The 12,152-nt window shown below is 48.6% G+C and overlaps 5 protein-coding genes across 5 annotated transcripts; 1 reads left to right on the top strand and 4 right to left on the bottom strand.

Annotated features, from left to right (window-relative positions):
- Window positions 1–479: 479 nt before the first annotated feature.
- On the bottom strand, window positions 480–2,334 carry PFICI_11804 (uncharacterized protein; the record flags this gene model as incomplete). The annotated part of the gene is made up of 7 exons (XM_007840385.1): window positions 480–762; window positions 868–1,048; window positions 1,109–1,250; window positions 1,325–1,404; window positions 1,454–1,828; window positions 1,914–1,987; window positions 2,069–2,334. The coding sequence occupies 7 exons, from the start codon at window positions 2,332–2,334 to the stop codon at window positions 480–482; spliced, it is 1,401 nt and encodes a 466-aa protein (XP_007838576.1).
- A 1,319-nt stretch (window positions 2,335–3,653) lies between these two features.
- On the bottom strand, window positions 3,654–4,770 carry PFICI_11803 (uncharacterized protein; the record flags this gene model as incomplete). Its single annotated transcript, XM_007840384.1, has 2 exons — window positions 3,654–4,602; window positions 4,652–4,770. The coding sequence occupies 2 exons, from the start codon at window positions 4,768–4,770 to the stop codon at window positions 3,654–3,656; spliced, it is 1,068 nt and encodes a 355-aa protein (XP_007838575.1).
- A 470-nt stretch (window positions 4,771–5,240) lies between these two features.
- Window positions 5,241–6,993, bottom strand: PFICI_11802 (uncharacterized protein; the record flags this gene model as incomplete). Its single annotated transcript, XM_007840383.1, has 2 exons — window positions 5,241–6,029; window positions 6,103–6,993. 2 exons carry the CDS (start codon window positions 6,991–6,993, stop codon window positions 5,241–5,243), a joined length of 1,680 nt encoding a protein of 559 aa, XP_007838574.1.
- A 506-nt stretch (window positions 6,994–7,499) lies between these two features.
- PFICI_11801 (uncharacterized protein) lies at window positions 7,500–8,620 on the top strand (the record flags this gene model as incomplete). The annotated part of the gene is made up of 4 exons (XM_007840382.1): window positions 7,500–7,533; window positions 7,615–7,815; window positions 7,886–8,269; window positions 8,373–8,620. 4 exons carry the CDS (start codon window positions 7,500–7,502, stop codon window positions 8,618–8,620), a joined length of 867 nt encoding a protein of 288 aa, XP_007838573.1.
- Window positions 8,621–9,699: 1,079 nt separating this feature from the next.
- Window positions 9,700–11,829, bottom strand: PFICI_11800 (uncharacterized protein; the record flags this gene model as incomplete). Its single annotated transcript, XM_007840381.1, has 10 exons — window positions 9,700–9,825; window positions 9,872–10,020; window positions 10,067–10,123; window positions 10,161–10,326; window positions 10,382–10,912; window positions 10,963–11,104; window positions 11,158–11,199; window positions 11,255–11,304; window positions 11,417–11,452; window positions 11,548–11,829. The coding sequence occupies 10 exons, from the start codon at window positions 11,827–11,829 to the stop codon at window positions 9,700–9,702; spliced, it is 1,581 nt and encodes a 526-aa protein (XP_007838572.1).
- Window positions 11,830–12,152: the final 323 nt, after the last annotated feature.

Here is a 12,152-nt window from a genome sequence, read left to right as displayed (position 1 = left end):
TCATTAGCTTTCCCTGATCGACGCATTTCGCCTGTCTAAAATACGGTGCATCATTCCGTCGACTCATTATGCGGTCGTGGATTTAGTCCCAATAGTCATGTTCAGCAGAGTGTACTTGTGCAGCACAACGTACAAATATAACTAAGCTTTGTTTTAAAAATCTAAATCAAACTTCAATAAAGTATACATGACTCGTTCATATTGCTTGAGATATCTTGCCATTGTTGTGGCGATGCTTGGCCAAGATGCACCAAATCCCGGTGCTCCCAAACCTTTTCAAGTATACGCTCGGCCGACCTGATGGTGTTGATGCCGGGCTGCAAATCGCTAACGGGCGTCGTCATGTCCATACGCTGGGAAATTGGAAAAAAGAAAAAAAAAAAAAAGAATAGGAATGCATTTGCACCTACAAAAACACCGATGCGAGATATTTCGCCAAGGAGACCACATGGTAGAATCTCATCGACTTGGAATAGTTGCTACTCCTCCAATTTGCCCATCTCTTTCACTCCAGCACCCATGTTCATCTTGCTCGAGCGCAGCTGTGAGCCTGCATCGCCTGGGATTCCATCAATAACCGCCACTGCGGGCTTCTTGATCCTATCCATGATATTGTCAATCTCCTCAAGGGTTAGTCCCTTGGTTTCGACCCAATACAAAGCCACGTATATAATCTGAAGAACATCATATGCTGCGTTGATCATGTACATTATCCAACCAATAGCAGCAAAGCCAAAGGGGAAGACGAAAGTTGTGAAAAGTCTATAAAAGATGAGCAAATTAGCCAAGATACACAAAATGTCATGGAAGACTGTCGGAACCGAGAGGGGAGGAAATGTGACAAGAAAAAGAAAACCCAAGCCTCACCCAGTCGCAGTGACACAAAATGCCCACAGGGCCATCCCATTTGTTCTGATTGAATAATTCATCACTTCAGGGGGGTACAGCTGCGTAATCGGCGTGATTCCAACACTGTAGAAGCCTTGAAAAACAAAGATCATGGCTACATTTGCATAAGCACCTGACAGGTTTTCGCCCGTTCCATATACTTGTGCCTAGTCACTTGTTAGAGCATTCACTACCATTTTGGAAAGTTGGGATCACTCACACTTTGTCAAAGCACCAACCAAGAATAAAGAAATGGTCATGCCAATGCAGGCAATCAGACAGAGGGTTTTGCGGCCAGCTTTATCCATGGAATAGGTGCCGATGAGCGAGCAAACAAGTGACCATGCATTTAAAATAACATTCTATAATCATGAATTTTGCGTTTAGTAACATGATGGTGTACAACAGAGGTGACGGGAAAATTACTTGAACATACAATTTGGAGTTGAGTAGTATCATCGTAGATACCAGCGCCATTCAGCATATCACCTAGATAGTAGGAAACAATATTGTTACCTTCAACAGTTAGTTCGCATTCGTATTTGTGAAATAACCAAGTCCTTACCACTCATCATTCCAATGATAGCCACAGACATGGCGAGGGCCACGCGTCTATAAGCATTACGAGTGCGGAATATCTCCGAATACGTGAGCTTTTTTCCTTTATTGCGCTCCCAATTCAGTTGGTCCAAAATGGCCTTGTGTTCTTGCAGGACCTGTGTATTCGATGCGTCGCCGTCCGCATATATCGACGCCAAGACTTTCAGAGATTCGTCCACGCGGCCGTGGTATGCGAGCCATCTGGGCGACTCTGGAGTGAACCAAAGTACACACACGCATCCAATGCTAAATATGCTTTGAAGCAAGCACGGAATGCGCCAGCTCCACTCGTCATCGATGTACTCGGTTCCGATACAAACTCCGGATGCCATGAGAGCACCTGCATGATGTCATGTCAGCATGAAGGGGTACACAAAGTGAGGTCAATTCCTGCATGATTCATGGTCTCAATGATGTATACATACCAACAAAGTAGACCGAATATGTTATACTCAGTCCCAGCCCACGAATCTTTGACGGAAGAGTTTCGGCTAACCAACTGTAGTCTCTATATTAGCAAAGCTATTCAAAGTATTCCTTACCACTACATTGTGGGGGACTGGGAGATTAATAGACGTACGTAGAGGCCCCAATGGCAGCAGTGCCTGTCCCCCAACCAAGGATGATTCGACCAATGACAAACATTAGGACATTATGGGCCCCAGCCATGAGAGCGATTCCAATGAGTTTGAGAATGACGGACATGACGACACCGCCTTTGCGGCCAACGGCCTCGACAGCTGGGCCCATGAACAAGGCCGCAACCCCCCAACCGATATAGCTGGCACACGTGTTGAGGGCAGTAGTCGTCGTGGTCAGCTGAAACCATTCGGTATATTGCGGCATGATGTTGATGCCGTTCCTGTCGAGTAGATTTAGTTTGGGTTGGGTACTGCTGAGGTGCTTGCTTGTGATTGCCGAGATCTACTCACATTAGAGCGGAGTCATAGCCTTGAGTCTTTGAATTGGGTTTGGGGTCAGCCTTGTCCAAGTTTAAAGAAATTCCCGCAATATGTTTAGGTACTCACAGTTGCAAAAACACAACATGATGCAATAAGCAAGATGATTGTGCTCCGACTTGACTTTGGCTGCAGTGGTCCGAGCGAGCCTGTATTGAAGAGATTGCACAACGCAATCGCCATCATTTTGGCTACCTGCGGTAGGCGTATAATGTACGGAGTGATGATGATTTGGATCAAGTTGAATCTACGCCGAGTCAGCTTACTTCTGCCACTGCTGTCTGTCAAATTATACCTGTTGACTATTCAAGCGTGGGACAGACAAAGAGATATCTTACATATAATCTTGCATTTAAGAAGACTACGACTGCCGTGTGGGTTGGCTTATCACAAGGTCACCCGTGCTACGCTCACAGTTCTTTCGCTCCCTTGTCTCAATCCAGACTCGGCAGTCAGTCCTTGACAAAGGCACAAATGAGGAGGATCAGATTCAAGGGTGGAGACACAAGGATGTGTACTCCCAAACCGGTTTTGAAGTTTGCAACTGAAGCTTCACGTTATCTGCTAGATAGAGTTGCGTGCGGGTTAGTAGTGTAGAGTACCGACGGCTTTCTTTTAGAATTGTGGATCCCGACGGCATACTCAATGCCTGCCATATCACTGGTCAGCCAAACTGAACTAACCATTGCCAAGCCAGGGCCACTGGAGTGCAAGATCACGACTGATGGTGGGAGCGTATGTAGCGCTCGGAAGGGTGGGTGATGGATTTGAGCAGCGCGCTGGCTGGGCTTGTTCCCTTTGGCATCAACATTGGCACACCTCTTCATTTTTGAATTCTTCCATCTGGCCGTATTCTGTGCAGTATCTTCAATTCGTAACTTGTGCTGACCTCTACGCATTTTGAGTCTTATCAGCAAGGTGGAACCTCGACAGTGGTGCAATTCCTTTTGCAATCACTCCCATTCCGTATTTTACTCAATTAGATTACAAGTGATCAAGTCCGTAAAGGGCAGCCGTGTCATGCAGTTGTGCGCATAAGAGTTAATCAGAAGAATGAAACAAGAAAAGATCAATAGGACAATATGAAGAGGTCCTTCAAACAGGACAAGAGTAGTCGTAAACAACAGTCTGGCACTTTTCCCGTTGCCCACGGCTTTCAATTTCAGCTCCATTGCTCACTCAACCTCTACCCCGAGGCATCCCATTTTAATAGTCCTTCATGCCACCAAGCTTTAGTAGCTTGTCCGTCAGTTCGGGCTTCTCCAAAGGCTCATTTCTGCCTCTGGGATCTACAGTTCTGTCGGGAAACAATGGGATATTGCTTCGAGGTACGATATACATGTGCGGCCAATGACTTGTCCCGCTGTAGCTCTGAAAGGCCTCCCTTTTCAGCTTCAACTGGTCTGGCGATGCAAGAGCCGCTGGTGAGTAAGTCGCATAGATCACCGTTCGGATCTGAGAGCTCCTCTCGGTAGGCTCCGCTCCGTAGTGTATCGTTCGACTATCCCACATGATGAGATCGCCTGGCTCTGCGCAGACCTTGTGCGCGACAACTCCCCGCGATGCAAACCATTTCAACTCGTCGGCTCCGAAAAGGTAGACGTCCTTGAGCGGCTGCCATGATTCCTTGTCTGTGCGAGACTTGGCGTCAAAAAACTCGTCGTTTAGCTTGTGCGAGCCCGGGAATACTACGAGGCCACCATCCTCTGGGCCCGAGGGCGAGAGGTTAATGATGCCCTGCACGCAGTGAACGCCACGGCGTAGAGGGCTCTGATCGATATGCTCCCAAGGCTCGCGACGAGGCGTGTCCCTGCGGTTGGGAAGCGTGACATTCAGGCTGTCAAAACTGACAAGCAGCCGGTCCGTCTCCCACAGCTTGGAAAACGCGTCCAATACTCCAGGCTCCTGCCGGGCTTCCCAGACGAACTTTTCGTGTGCGACGCAATAGTGTGCATAAGAACCAATGCTGTTTGCGAGTGGCAGGTTCTCCGCCAACCACGTTGACGGGTCATCGAGGTCCAAGCCAGCTTCAAAAGAGTTCAGCCATGCGTGTGCTTTTGCTTCATATTGAATTGCTCGTTCTCGTGGTACTGCATTTTTTATTACCGCAAACCTGTTCTTTGAGATCTCGGCGCGAAAGTCGGGATAGTCTTCGCTGTAATGCTAGTTAGTAGAAAAGTCCCGAGTCTCCACATTGGTCATACCTTAAAATATCTGGGAATGGCGATTGCATCGTGATGTCTTGCCCAACAAGGCTACTCGTTTCCAGGATATGGCTGTCATCGGTTCGGATGATGGAAGCTGTGGAGGCTCCGACGGCCATTTTGATGACTGAACCTATAGGTTGATCCGAGTTCCTTGGTCTTGAGAAAGATGAAAGCGACTTGTAGGAAGCTTGATCGAGGAAAAAAGAGAAAATCAAAATTGTAATACACTCTTTGGCGAGCAAAGTGCAAGTTTGTATTCCCGCATCCACGAACAAGACGTCCTATGCCGTCATGGTTCATATGCTACGATCATCAGTCTAGCGATCCACGGACATTCAGAGAGAACCGCAGGGAGGAAAAGCCAGACCGCCCCGTGGCAGGTGATGAATTCCGTCAGCCCCTTTCTTATCCCGCCGGAGATTGTAAGCGACGGCTTATCGAGAGCAGTGACTGCTCTCGGGTTTGCAGCGACCACCTCGTTGCCCCGCTGATTCTTTCTTCCCTTGTTCCAGACCATAGTGTTTATCACGTGGCATGGATCTACTCCGTCCTTGTCAAATGGCAGTTTGCATGCACTCAAGTTAACTCAAAATAATACCAAGATTGGACACTCAGCCTGCATCAGCTCATCCCAGTCTGTCCATTCACCCTGGTTGGCAAGCTGCCATATGCTTTCCAGCAGTCCATGAGCCACATTGATGTTACCAAACCCCACAGTCTTTGCCATCCCCCGCAGCCTATAGTCCACTGTAAGACGGTTTGCTTTGGTGACGCTACCCACTCCGGCCATGAACACCGGAAACAACAAATGTGCTTCTACTTCCGAGCTTAGACGTATCAGGGAGAGTGCCGAAATGATTGTATCCGCTGCTTTTGAGATTTGGACATCGTTGCTTTTCAGGCGCCGAAGTGTCTGGTTGAGATAAAGGATCAAGGCCCATTGGGTACAAAAGGCAGCAGCTCTAATGTCTTGGGACCGCAATCCATCATTTACGGCATCGTGGGGTGCCCAACTCTGTATTTCAAGCTCGATCTTGCAAATATGTGCTTGGAATACACCGTCTGTTGCTAATGACGGCTCATGGTCCAAGTCGAACTTCATCTTTCGAATACATGGTAAGAGGCGATGGAGACCGTGTACTCCAAATATACAGTCTTGCCCATCCAGTTCTGACCGGAGTAGATCCGATTGAAACTCAATGGCATCGGGTACATTATTGGAGGTGATAGTTGCGATACAACACACATGGTTATAGAGTTTAGTCAATAGCATATGCGAGCCTCGTGACTCATGAACAGTAGTAGGTAGCATTGCCAACAGCGTGTGCGCGCCTCGCAGGTAGAGCAACCACTTCTTGGATGTGCTATCACAGATCTGGAGGCAAACCCAAGTGATCAGTTCTCGGGCGGCAACCTAGGTGCTTCCACGAATGTAAATGTACACGCACCTCGGTAAGGAGTAAGAGCATCGTTCCCATGAGTATCTCTTCGAGGTCACAGTCTTGCGACAGCGCCATCATCTCTTCTTTCAGCACTGCAAGGGCAGTACGCCGGTGCTTTTGCAGGTCGTGACGGAAACTGGAATATACGCGACCTAGGTGGCAAGCTGAGAGTGCTAGCAGTGCGTGCCGCACCAAGAAGCTGTCCAAAGCCATGGGGACTGCGACAGCTAGGAATGGATTGCGGGCGTCGTCGCGACTGTTGACAAGAACACGCGCCACCGACAGGATAAAGTGATTCCACAGGTGTCGTTCGCCAATATCACACGATACAAGTGAGCCTGGCTTGACGCCTGTCAAATTATTCAATGCCGTTGAGGGCAGGAAAGTGGCATAAGCTGCATGTTCTGCGCGGGATGGTATAGGCAAGTCGACGAGGGCGGGGCTGACGGATGCAACAGATGTCGACGACGTCAACGGCGCAGGCTCGGCCTCGTATTCCACAAGGCCGATCCAATCTGCGAACAACGCAAAATGCAGTCGTCGCTTGTGTCCGTCCTCGGCCGGTGCAGAAACGGCCAACTCCGAGCTGGGAGAGGGCCGCTGCTGTTGGGGCGGGAGGACGCACCGTAGCTGAAGTCGACTACAGTTGCCGCACTTGGGCCTCTGCTCGTCGCACTTTTTCCGTTGTCGACGGCAATTCAAACAAGCTGCCTTGGACCGTCGCAGGATCGCCTCTGCGCCCTGCGGTCCGGCCTCGGGGCCTGTATAGACAATTGTGTCACCCTGCACGTACTGGCAAGATAGCGATAGCCTTCCACAGCGCGAACACGGGCGGCCCTTGTTGCATGCAGCTTTAATCGCAGCACAAGCAGTACAAGCAGTCCTCTTGCGACCCATGGCCTTTTTTTTTTTTTTTTTTCCAGTGCGCAGTGCGATAAGCGGTGCGTGGTGTTGCTGTCGGAATGAGGAGGTTGTTTTTGGGGTATATTATTCCAAAGAGAAAACCCGCTGGTTCTTCTTCTCTTTCTTTTTTTCCTGTTCTCGGTCCCATTATCCCGACGGGGAACGGCATATGAGCTGGTCTGATCTTCATGGCTGCCGACAGCCGTGGGTACCAAGGAACATTGCGATATCATGTGGGTCGTCTCTGTGGACGCGACTACTATAGGTGGATGGATACTTGTAGACTCGTGTTTGTTTCCGTACTACATACTGTAGTAGCATTTTACAGTATGTTTATAACCCAAGGTGCGATTCATCACCCACATGAAACCATAAACGAGTTCAGATTCTTGGGCGAGGAAACTCAAGCACATCTAAACGGATGAACTAGGAACCCTCTTGTATTTTCTTTACCCTTTTTCCTCCGGATTTTAGGCCTCACCTTGACCTGCATTGGACAAATGAAGGACGGCAAGTTTACTCATGGCAACACAGGTGAGGGATCCTTTCCTCTGGAAAACCCATTTATGTGTTGAAAACTTCCTTACGCTTACCTTAAATTCTTTTAATCCACAGTTGCTCCAACTGAGACGAGGGTTTTTCCCTTGCTCTCGTTGAAGGGGCGGACTGCCATTGTTTGCGGTGGTGGCTCTGGGATAGGCTTTGCCGTCGTCGAAGCATATGCTGAGGCTGGCGCCAATGTAGCAATATGGTATCACAGCAACAACGAAGCGCCGAAAAAGGCAGATGCCATTGAGAGGGAGTATGGTGTCAAGTGTAAGAGCAGCTGAGATGGATCCCTCCATGCCAAAATCAACTCATGACTAACCCTTCCCCCTCCTCACAGGCCGCGCCTACAAGATTGACGTGACCATGGCGGATGATGTCGAGACAGCGGTCAATGAGCAGATCAAGGAGTTTAATGGTCGACTTGATATCTTTGTCGCCAACTCGGGTATTCCATGGACCAAGGGACCAGTGATCGAAGGTCCGCTAGAGCACTACCGGGATGTCATGTCAATCAACCCAGACGGTGTCTTTTACTGCGCCCGTGCGTACGGCAAAGTGTGGAAGCGCCAGATGTGCACAGGTACAGATGTGTTTGGAAACAAGCTGCACAACTACAGCTACGGTAGCTTCATTGCAACAGCTAGCATGAGCGGACATATTGTAAACATCCCATCAGTACAAGCTGCCTACAACGCATCGAAAGCAGCTGTTTCTCATCTATGTCAGTATTTTCCATCCTTTGTCAATTATTCTGGGCCTCATTCTGTAAAACGCCACGTTCAACCGCGGATTTGATCTCGCAGAGGATTAATCATTTCTTGCAGGCAAGTCCCTGGCAGTGGAGTGGTGTCAGTATGCAAGGGCAAATAGTGTATCACCCGGCTATATCGAAACGGAGATATCGACCTTTGCATCCGCTGAGACAAAGAATACGTGGAAGGACAAAATACCCATGGGCAGGGAAGGTCAGCCCCACGAGATGAAGGGAGTGTATTTGTTCCTAGCATCGGATGCATCTAGCTACACGAGCGGCTCAGACTTGATCATAGATGGCGCCTATACCTGTGTTTAGTGGTACTTTCCTCCTGTTATGCAGGAGGAAATGGCAGGTTTATCTTGGAAACGTTGATATTCGCATGTGGCTGATGGCGCTGTCACATCATGACCAGCATACACATGGGTTGGCGAATATAAACAATACAAGGTCGAACCAGTGCTTGTTGGCGGCAGATTGTTATTCTCAATGGAAAGTTGTTCCATAAATGTGATAATGTCGATCTGTGAGTTTCCTAGGTTCGTCTGACACTAGCATACAAGTCCCCTGGCACTCATTAGTTGACCGACTTCCCGACTGCATTCTCAACCGCTGTCGCGCTCCTTATCGGCTCGACAAGGGACATGACAAAGTCGACTTGGTATCTGGAAGCGAAGGATTGTACTGTAGAGAAAGTAGCATATCCGGATAGTAATTCCTACACCTCTTCTTGTTTGGAGGAGAGTGCGTCCCATAGTGATTCTTTGGGGGAACACTCGGCCGGTGAGATCAGGTGCTTCATCTGAATAATGACTGAACGATCAGGAACACACTCTGGCGTCAATTTCCTCAGATGGATTGAGTGAAACAGGTCGCCTACTGCTTTGTTTACGAAAGCCCGTGTTCAAAATTGAGATGGACGGATTCGGGCTTCTGTAGGAACTGGCCAGGACCATGTGAGAGTGCGCTGGAAAGTCCAATGTTTGAATGACTCTCATCGTTGAATATCCGCACGGCACACATCTCGACACCGTCTTAGCGCATGCCTTGTGCGCATTGTCTATAAGGGTCTGCGGAGGGACTGTTGTCTCGATAAAATGCAGGAGAGGGAATGCCAGCAGCAGAGTGTTGACTTTTAAATGATGTCGCCGATTGCCGGATGTTAAAGTCCAGGTCTGCATCCACTAGATGCATTTGGCGATTGATCATAAGAGCTCACCAATATTGACTTTCTTGTTTATTACTATAAGTCCCTGATGCAGTGGTTCAATGCTGTTTCCACTTGCTCCGACAAGGTCATGGTTTTCAAGTCTTGCTGCTCATGTCCTGAACCATGGTCACTCAGTCCCACAAAGCAGACGCTGTAATCTCCGCATATAATGTACCATTTCGACTTTTTAAATACCATTACTCGTGCACTGGAAAACGCTGCCGACGGTGCCGGCTTCGAATTCAAGTAATATGCCCTCGACTGAAGCATATGTTCCGGCGGTCAAGAAAAAGAATCCAGTAATGATTATAATCTGTGAGGTTAGTAATGGTTGTTTGAGTTTGATTCCAGAGACTTACAATGTTGAGCGCACCCTCAAACCAGCCACGGAACGAGCGATCTCCCGTAATGGCAACCGATCCATCGGCCCGTCGCATGCGAAAGTATGCCACTCCCCAAAAGATGAAGCCAAAGAATGAGTCAAAAAGCGAAGACATGAGAGAGAGCACTGGTCAAGTTAGCTTTCCGCTGGTAAGTCTGAGAGATGTACTAACATGAGCTGAAGAATGGAATAACGTTGGCAATAATGAAAGCCAAAATCCAGGTGGCCACTACAAGAGGGTTAGAAAAATGTGTCAAGGTTAGAACCGGGGTACTTGCAAAGAATTCCAGACCAGCTGACCCAGCCAACCACGGTATGTTCATTCTTGTGGCGAGAGTTTTGGAAGATGCGGAAAAAGATGAACCGGGCCGAAACCGAGGCGTAAAGAACGCCCAGAAAGATCAATGTCGGGATCATGAATGAGAATGAAATCTGGACCCAGTCAGCATCTTTCACAGGAGAGGAATAACAGTATAATTCCACAAACCTTTTTGAACAGGGGTTCGAGCGATCCAAATGCAGGCGCAGTCATGTACTGGTTGCCAACATAGGCATACACAACAGCTCCCACGATACTGAAGACGAGGATTTCGAGAATCGTGCAGGCCCACAAAGCCTTTGGAAAGTCTCTGGGTTCCTTCATCTCGGCAATGAAACTGGGCAGCGTAATTTGACCGATAAAAGTATAACTAATGTTGAGAAACGCATTGAGACCAGAGACAAAGGTTGTACCGGCAATTGGAATGGCCGTGACGATTGGATTGCCCAATTCTTCGGTATATGTGGCCGGGTGAGCTTGAATGGCGGCAAAAATGGTGGCTAGAATGACCGAGATGAACGTGAAAAAGGCTGAAGCAGTTCCTAGCTTGGAAAGCATGTCGAATGTTCGAGGCAGAGAGCAGAGCCAAGAAATGAGGGCAACGATGATTCCAAAAGAAACAGTCTGGCAAGACACGCCTGGATCCCCCGAACCAATCATGGTGTTGATGTACTTGGCTCCAACGAGAACATGAAGGCCCTGCGATTGTTAATACGGAACGCAGCAAAAGGTCGAGATTCATTGCTAACCTGAATAAAGGTATTGTTCAAAACAAACATGACGGCTGTAAACCACCAAGCCCATTTTTGGTTCCAAAAGAGCATTTGACCGATATCACACACGTCGCGAACCTCGGGATGTCTCAAACAAAACTCCCACAAGATGATTGAACTAATCATGTCAGCATTACCGCCCGGGAAAGTGTGTGTCTGGGAAAACCATACGTGTAGAGGACGAGCAGAGCCTGTACAACAGTGAGGATGAGTCTGTGGAATATTAGGTACCTGTCGCCGAAAGTGTTGACTTGGAGTTGATACTCACCCAGGCACCAGGCCAAGAACACTGTATGACCAGGGAAAACTCATAATGGCCTATAAAATGGTTAGTCATGTTCATGTCGGCAAATGCATGTCCCGGCGTTCGTCATAATATGACAATAACCAAAGTTTTGTTTTCTTTTTACTCGAAATTTAAGGTACATACCAAACAAATGTATTCGGAGAATAAGAGTGCAGCAGTCTGAGATCTGGAGATTAGCGCAATGCCATGCCTTGGCTGCCGTCTGGGCGGGACGGGAGGATCTCTTGTCGGGGGAGCCAAGATGATGGACGCACCTTTTGCCAACTACAAGTGCGGTACTGGATAGCGCAATTCTCCTCGTCACTCTTTTGCTTGAGCATGATATCTTCGGCATTGCTGAGATCGCTGCTTGATGTGGCGGCAGTTTCGGAGCCAATGGGGGCGACTATAGGTGCAATGCGCGGGCCAATTCGAACATTGGGGCCGCCAAACCAGGCGGCGCGACCTCGCGGGATACCTGGCTCGGCGACAAGATTGGCGCCTCGCTCATCAGCGATCCCCTTGGAAGGGGGATCAGAAGCCGTGTCGAAAGCCATGGCAGGAAGACAGCGGTCGAAGCAAATATGCGGATTGCACAAGCGATGCCCGATAAGCAAATGCGATCACGATACAAATTGTAGCAACGGGTGGCGTTGAAAGTGCTATCTGGGTCGAGATATGTATCTAGGAGATGATGGGGGTCTTTCGAATTCAGGTCTTGGCCGGTAGCTTATATATACCTCTAGGCACCTCGCTGGCCAAGAAAAGAATATGCGCAAGAGGATGGATGCTGCTGCAGAAAAAGACTACTTGGTGTATCTGGTAGATGGAAAGAGAGAGTTTAAAAGAACGAGCAAATCCAAGAAAACTAGCGGCGACA

Source organism: Pestalotiopsis fici (genome assembly GCF_000516985.1).
Source record: "Pestalotiopsis fici W106-1 unplaced genomic scaffold PFICI_Scf_9, whole genome shotgun sequence".
In the NCBI taxonomy this organism is placed as follows: Eukaryota; Fungi; Ascomycota; class Sordariomycetes; order Amphisphaeriales; family Sporocadaceae; genus Pestalotiopsis; species Pestalotiopsis fici.
The sequence above is the reverse complement of the archived record's forward strand: the minus strand, read 5'-3'. Positions and strand labels throughout refer to the sequence as shown.